This window comes from Nematolebias whitei, chromosome 21 (genome assembly GCF_014905685.2).
Source record: "Nematolebias whitei isolate Nwh7 chromosome 21, NemWhi1, whole genome shotgun sequence".
Classification (NCBI taxonomy): Eukaryota; Metazoa; Chordata; class Actinopteri; order Cyprinodontiformes; family Rivulidae; genus Nematolebias; species Nematolebias whitei.
Genome location: NC_056518.1, coordinates 2,357,623 through 2,364,838, shown reverse-complemented (window position 1 = coordinate 2,364,838; position 7,216 = coordinate 2,357,623). Strand labels below are relative to the sequence as shown.

The 7,216-nt window shown below is 39.5% G+C and overlaps 1 protein-coding gene across 1 annotated transcript in view; it reads left to right on the top strand.

Moving 5' to 3' along the window:
- The first annotated feature begins 426 nt into the window (after positions 1-426).
- LOC119427624 (GDNF family receptor alpha-4-like) overlaps positions 427-7,216 on the top strand; it is a 559,979-nt gene continuing 553,189 nt past the window's right edge. The window contains exon 1 of the mRNA XM_037695260.1: positions 427-469. Within this exon, the coding sequence (XP_037551188.1) occupies positions 427-469 (43 nt within the window). The remainder of the gene's footprint in view (positions 470-7,216) is intronic.

The following is a 7,216-nucleotide window of genomic DNA, read 5'->3' as shown; positions in this document are numbered from 1 at the left end:
GGACCAGCTGATGCCTGCAGGTCGCAGAGCGCACACATGATGCGCCTCGGATGCATCCGCAGTTCGATCGCGCGCGCGCTCAGGTGGAGGCGAGGAGGAGAAAACAGCCGCACGGAACGGATCTGATGAAAGCACTCTGGCATGCGCATTAAGCTAGACATTTATTCCACACAGGCAGCAAATTATTACAACCCCATCCTGTATTTTGATGGTATTTTTAAATTTCTGGGGAGAGAAAAGTTTGTTAAAAACAGGATGTTGTGCACGGCTGCTGAGGATTCTCGTGTCTCTGCAAGTGGCCAAGCGTCTCTTGAGAAATAGCTGCGAGTCTTTTGGTCCTGACTTCGGTGCCAGTTCCAACAGAGGAGGCTTTTATTCCTACACGTCACCTTCCAGCTGGGATTGCATTGAAACTCGCCCAGAGCAATGGACTTGCTCGGACTCTACTTCCTGCAGCTGGCTGTCATCGGTAAGTTGAGCGAGCTTTAAATCACGCGGCGGAACATGTGGGAAGTGTCGCTGCACATCGTGCTTCATCTTTTATACTTTCCAACTTGGTGGGCTCCCAGTTGAACCGCGAGGTTTCATTTTCCCCGCAGGATCAGACAGATGTGTTCGTGTGAAAGAATACAGGCAGAAAAAACGTACATGTAGATTTTCTGTTATAGAATAAAATAATTGAAATAACTAAGCAGATACGTTTTTTCAACGGGTCTGTTGCTCGGATGTTACACGCGCTGCGTGTTCATGATGGAGACATGTCATGCTGCTACTCCCAAGTTTTCACCATGCCAGTGCAGACTGTGTGTGTGTGTGTGTGTGTGTGTGTGTGTGTGTGTGTGTGTGTGTCCAACTGCTGGTGTGTGCGCGCGCACGAGCATACGTGCACCTGCCTCTGCAGGTGATTTGCGTTCATCAGAGCTGTGCGCCATGGAGAGAGCCTGCGTGTAGGCGCGTGAGTGAGTTCGAGCACATTTCATCTAAAAAAAGACTTCATTAGCATTAACCCCCCCCCCCACACACACACACACACACACACACATACAGACACACACACACACACACACACACCTTCCGCTTTACATTGAGTGAACAGTACCACAGTTACAACCATGGCTGTAACAAACATGGCAAAGTTGCCCTGATCGCACAAATAAGGAGCTGTATATTGGCACTGGTAATGCTAATTAAGGTTAAATGAAACAAGTTATTACTGCATCTAACAATCTAACAGGTGCTTTGCATGAAAAATACCCCACAAAGGATTCATCAAACAAACAGGGTTTTTAACGCAGGATATCTATCAAAGAAAGCCGTTATTTAACAAGATGTGCATTTTAGGCAAAAATGTAGACGCTGAGTTCTGAAGGACTTCGCTAAAATTTGCTGAAGAAGCTGAAACTGAATAATTCAAGCTAAAGGACTTGCCTAAAGTTAAAAAAAGACCACTAATGAAAACCTACAGAGCAAAACTAAAGGTGAAAAGTACTAAAACTGATGATTGCAAAAAACACAAGCTAAAAGTAACAAACCCATACATAACTAACAGTTAGCTAAACATTAACGTATCAAAACACTTGTGAAAAACAACAACAACAAATATAAACAACTACAACCTGAAGTAACAAAGGCTCACTAAAAGTTAAAATGACAAAAAGGCTTGTCTAAACACTAGCTAAAGGAAGAAAGTTTTAAAGGCTAGTTAAAATGATCAAGACGTTAAAAGCAGAAGCTCAGTAAAAGCTTAAAGCAGCAGAACAGTAGCTTTAAATATAAATAAAAGTATAACAAAAAATGCAAATTTTAAAAATCAAGATTTGTATGTGATGCTATGGTAAAAATATTTTTAAATGAAGTTTAATATTAAAAATAAATAAATAAGAGTTACAGCAAAAAGAAGTCCTTGCACCCTGAATACGCTGAACATCTTGCTATAGAAAGGTTGAAACTATACGAAATATACTCAAGTAGTTAAATTACAATAAACGTGTTGAAGGAAAACAAGTGTGTGACTCTTGAGTCAGCTTTAACACTAATATAAAAGCAAACTAATAAATAAACACACAAACAAAAAGCATTACAACAAGTAAATGTACCATTATGAAGAGTTCACATTGTGACTAAAAAAATAAAATAAATCCCTGACAGGAACAATAATGTATTACATTACATAATAATGTAAATACAAATATTTACAGCAGTGGTTCCCAAAATCCGGGTTCTGGACAAGATAGTGTGTTAAAAAACATCAAGTTGGGAAACCTGAGATTATCTTCAGAATATGTATAGTAATTTAGGCCATTTGTATTTTAATTCTGTTCAATTCAGTTTATTTAAAAAGTGCCAAGTCACAGCCGAAGTTGTCTCAGGGCACTGAACAAAAACATTCACAAACATTAAAAAGCCAATTAGTAAAAGTTATCTATATAAGGAAGCAGACGCTTGTGTTGAATTTGCACTTCATCACAGTCTCCCATCCTGAGCGAGCACAAAGGAGACAGTGGAAAGAAAATCTCCCTTTAACAGGAAGAAACCTCCAGCAGGACCAGGCTCAGGACGAGCGAACATCTGCTTCGACCGGCTGGTTGAGAAAACATTTTCATTTTGTCAACAGTAACTCATCGCAGCGGAAGCAAGTCTTTGCCTTTGGTGTGTGTGTGTGTGTGTGTGTGTGCGTGCGTGTGTTGGTGTGCGTGTGTGCGTGCGTGCGTGTGTTGTGGGGGGTTACTCAAATGTTTGGGAGCCGCATCGATGTACAGAATGTACAGTGAAATAATGAATGGTGAATGTTGGTAATGTTGAAAATGTAACATGATCGGCAATAACTATGATGTAAATGATCTGAAAAGTGACTTTCTTGCTGTATTTTTTATGATTCAGAAATTGAGAATTAGGAAGAAAGTACTTCCAGATATCTGGAGCTGAGAGTTAAATACACATACCTAACAAAACTAATTAGATCACTGCTTCCTGTGTCTAAATGTGTTCTCTCTTTGGAGTGTTAAAATACCACTTCCATTTATTTTTACTTTACACTAAAGGTGTTTGTTATGAAAAATTGTTGGCATAACTCTTGTTGGGGTGCTCACACATACATGCCAGATTTGCTGTGCTAGCCATGTACTTCACACATGCCAGACTTTTTTATTTGTTAAAGAAACAATAAAAATGTTCCTTTAGCACCTGGAAGAGACAGTGTGCTGTTATTTTATAACAGGCAGTCCATTTGAGAAATCTGAAATGTTCATTTCATAAATATAAGCAGATTAATATGGTTTGAACAGCAGCAAGCAGAAAGGGAATAGAGGGCTCCGTTCCTGTGTTTTGACTCGCAGCTGAAAATGACTAATTCTGCCTCTGATTCCACACATTTCCTTTAGCCAGTTTACAACACCAGCATTCTTCCCAACTTGTCAAATTATGAAATCTAGTTGCAATATTATCCTCAGGAGAGAAAAAAACTCCTTCAGAGCTAAACCATCTGGAAACAGGAGACACAGACTGGGGATTAGTATTTGAAATGTAGATCTGTGATCATTTAGGCTATAAATCTTTTAGACTCCATTTTCCTTCTCTGCAGCTGTGCTGTCAGCCACATTGTGAGGCGCACTGACAGCATTGCATGCTGGGAGTCCAATGAAGTTACGGGGACGCCAACACAAGATGTTCTACCACTTCAAATTTTAAAGCTCTCCTGTAGGGCTTATGTTTGGAACACACTCTATTAAAATCCCCCCACCCCCACACACACACTTATGTCTTCTGTGTGTGTGTGTATGTGTGTGTGTGTGTGTTGGGGGGGGGGGGGGGGGAGGTGTTGCATTAGGCTGTCAGTCAATATGTATAAGCCAAGTGGGTGAGTGGGAGCAGGTTGTGTGGGGGCAGTTCAGTCACTATTGTCTTTCCTCTGCAGATGTTCTCACCTTGTCAGACAGATGTGTCCAAGCAGCAGTTTCTTTGCCGGGGTCTTATGATCCCATCTGTCAGAAGCGTGGGGGGGGGGGGGGGGGGAGGGGAGATCAAAGCAGGACAGGAAACGTGAGCCTGAAGGTTGGGGATGCAAAATAGAAAATTGGTCAGTTTAGATCCAAAGATGGAGAATGGCCTTCGGTTTAGAACAGGAGTCTCTTTCAAATTAAACGTGCTCATTTCTGCCCTTTCTCTCACTAAACCAACTGTTGGCTCACGGGCCAATTTCAGTTTGGTGGGGGCCATTTGTTGGCCAGTGGCAGTGGTGACCTCTGTGCATGAGGCTTTATGTAAAGATATCACAACTCACCAAGTGTTAAATATTGAATATAGTTTTCTTTTTTGCTCGTTACATTATAAAAATAAAAATATTTTAGGAATTTTGAAAAAATAAAATTAAGTACCCTCTTTAAAACAATAAAGCATGGGATATTAAAATTAGGTCAGTTTGTTCAAAATTTAATGGTACTCATTACAAAGTCATGAAGACCAGACAGAAATAGATCAAAAAGTAATACATCTTTTATTAAATATTAAAGTTAAAAGAAGAGCTTTGACAAATAAATAAAAAGAACTCCACAGCCCTGGTTGATCCCTGACATTTATTCTTGACAGTTGTTTTACTCGTTCTATTTTCTTTCTTTTTCATTAGATAGCAGATTGACTCATATTTCTGCCTAAACATGGTCTCAGAGAGTCGATGCTTGTTCAGCCGTGACATGACTGTTCCTCAGACCACGACTAGCTGATGTGGATCCATCCACCCTCTTCAGATCATATCAGCCATTAAAAGGCTGTTATTAGTTGTTATCATCTCCATATGTAGTGGTCAGACTGCTCCTCCTGTACCTCCTAGTGGGTTTAAAGGTACGTTGTTAGCGTTGTTAGCGATGATAATAGCTTCACGTGGTTAGGTTTAGAGTAAAGGGTCTGGCGGTTAGGTTTACGGTCTTGGTTAGGTTTAGGCACAAGGGTAAGGGGGTTAAGTTTAGGGTTGGTCCTCAGGGTCAGGTGTAAGCTTACGTTTAGGAAAAGGGTTACATAAGCTGGGAAAAAAACAAAAAAGACACTTCCTAGTTTACCCCCGTGCGACGCTGCCTATTATCAGCAATAATAACAATAATTAAAGCTTTAAACCTACTAGGAGGTAGGTGGGACAGTTTGACTGCTACATATGCAGATGATAATAACTAATAACGGCCATTTGATGGACTGATAACATCCGAAGCCGCTCATCCATCAGGTGACTCAAGCTTCCACGTGTTTATATTTATATTATATTTGTCCAAGTGTTGTATCTCATGAACTTCTGGAGTAAGCTCTTTCACACTTTACCATTTGACATAATTCAGCAAAGCTTTTCTATCTTTAATTTCATACTTTTTAATGAGCGCCTTTAATTGTGACTTGATAAGCTGATCAACTTGTTTTGCTCCTTGCACTTTTGTTTTTAATCACACATTTGCAAGGAAAATTGACATGAAATTTACTAGACTTTTCTGTTATCAGTATAAAAATCTATAAAATTAATTTCTCTGTTTTTGGTCAAAGCTATGAAGAGTTTCTGCAGAGCTGCAAGTTGCAGACCACTGGTTTTGGAGGACATTTTGGCTATGTTTGCATGCAGTTCCTTGCACACAGAGGCATTCTACTCTATAACTCATGAGAATTAAGCATACTTTAAAAACTGCCTGTGGTGTTAGAACCTGAAGTAATATCAATCCAATCTAATAAATGTCTGTTTCTGATGAAGCATGGTATGTTATCTTAATCTATGCGGGATTAGCTTGCTGTGTTGTTGCATGTCATTAAATTGTGTGGTAAACTCATGCAACAGGGTGGGAAATATGCATATGTATTTATTCTGCAGATCTCATTCACAGTTGTGCAGACTTGTGATTCTTCAGTGATTGTCTGCCCATCCAGCTCTGCATACTTTGCAGTCATTACTGCAATTAGCTGGCTTTGGACATTTGCATATATTTTTTGCCTTATATCTAGCATCAGATAATGCCAGATTATGACATCATCTTTAGACCTACAGAAAATACTTGTCAGTGACTGCTTGGTAAAAAGAAGTGATAAATATATATAAATGACCTCTCAAGGGCTGCATTATCTTTCTCTGTGTGGCTCATATACTGTAAAAAAATGAAACCACCCATCCATCCATCCATCCATCCATCCATCCATCCATCCATCCATCCATCCATCCATCCATCATTCATCCATCCATCCATCCATCCATCCATCCATCCATCCACACCAAATATAAACACAACATTGTAGTTTTTGCTCCAATTTTTCATGAGCTGAACTCAAAGATCTAAGACTTTAGCTATGTATACAAAAGGGCTTTTCTCTCAAACATTGTCTGCTAATTTGTGTAAATCTGTGTTAGTGAGCACTTCTCCTTGGTTGAGATAAAACCATCCACCTCACAGGTGTGGCATATCAAGATGCTGATTAGACAACATGATCATTGCACAAGTCTGCCATAAGCTGACCACAGTTCAATCTTTATTGATACCGGTTAATCTCATTGAGCCTCGGGGACTCAATTACAAGAGAGACCTGATTTTAACAAAAAGTTATGACAACACTAGCCAACAAAGACAACAGTAGAGAGTCATAAAACTAAGCATAAAAACTGAGAAGAACAAGTGAAAGATAATGGTATTATAAAAACAAAACAAAACGTTTGTTACGTACTGTAACCCCAGATTCTATGAGTATAGGTGCAGCCCTTTAAGGCTATCGCTAGTGGGTTTATCCCTATGTGCGCAGCACAGCACTGAAAACTTTAGTCCACGCCCACCTACTGTGTGGGCCTCATCCCCGGTCTGTATAAATTACGGTGAGACTGGGTAATCGGCTCCCAAATAGCTTTTTTCTTCAGCCATTTAGGAACCAGTGAGGTCCAGTGCTTAAAGGGCTGTGCCTATACTCATAGCATCTGGGGATACAATTGTAGATGAACATATTCTGTGATATATTCATAAATTAAACGGATTCATTCATTTTTCTGGACTGAATAATATCGTGCATTGAATTTAATAAATGTAACGTGAGACGTTAATTTTCTTTGACCCATCAAATGAATGTGGTCATTTATTTACAGAATTAAAGTTTAACATCAAACATTTACATTAATTTGGCAAAATTGAAAATAACAACAGCTTATTAATCTTATTACAAACAGGAAAACCATACGGCGATGGTTTTCCGTTGCTTCACAACAGACATT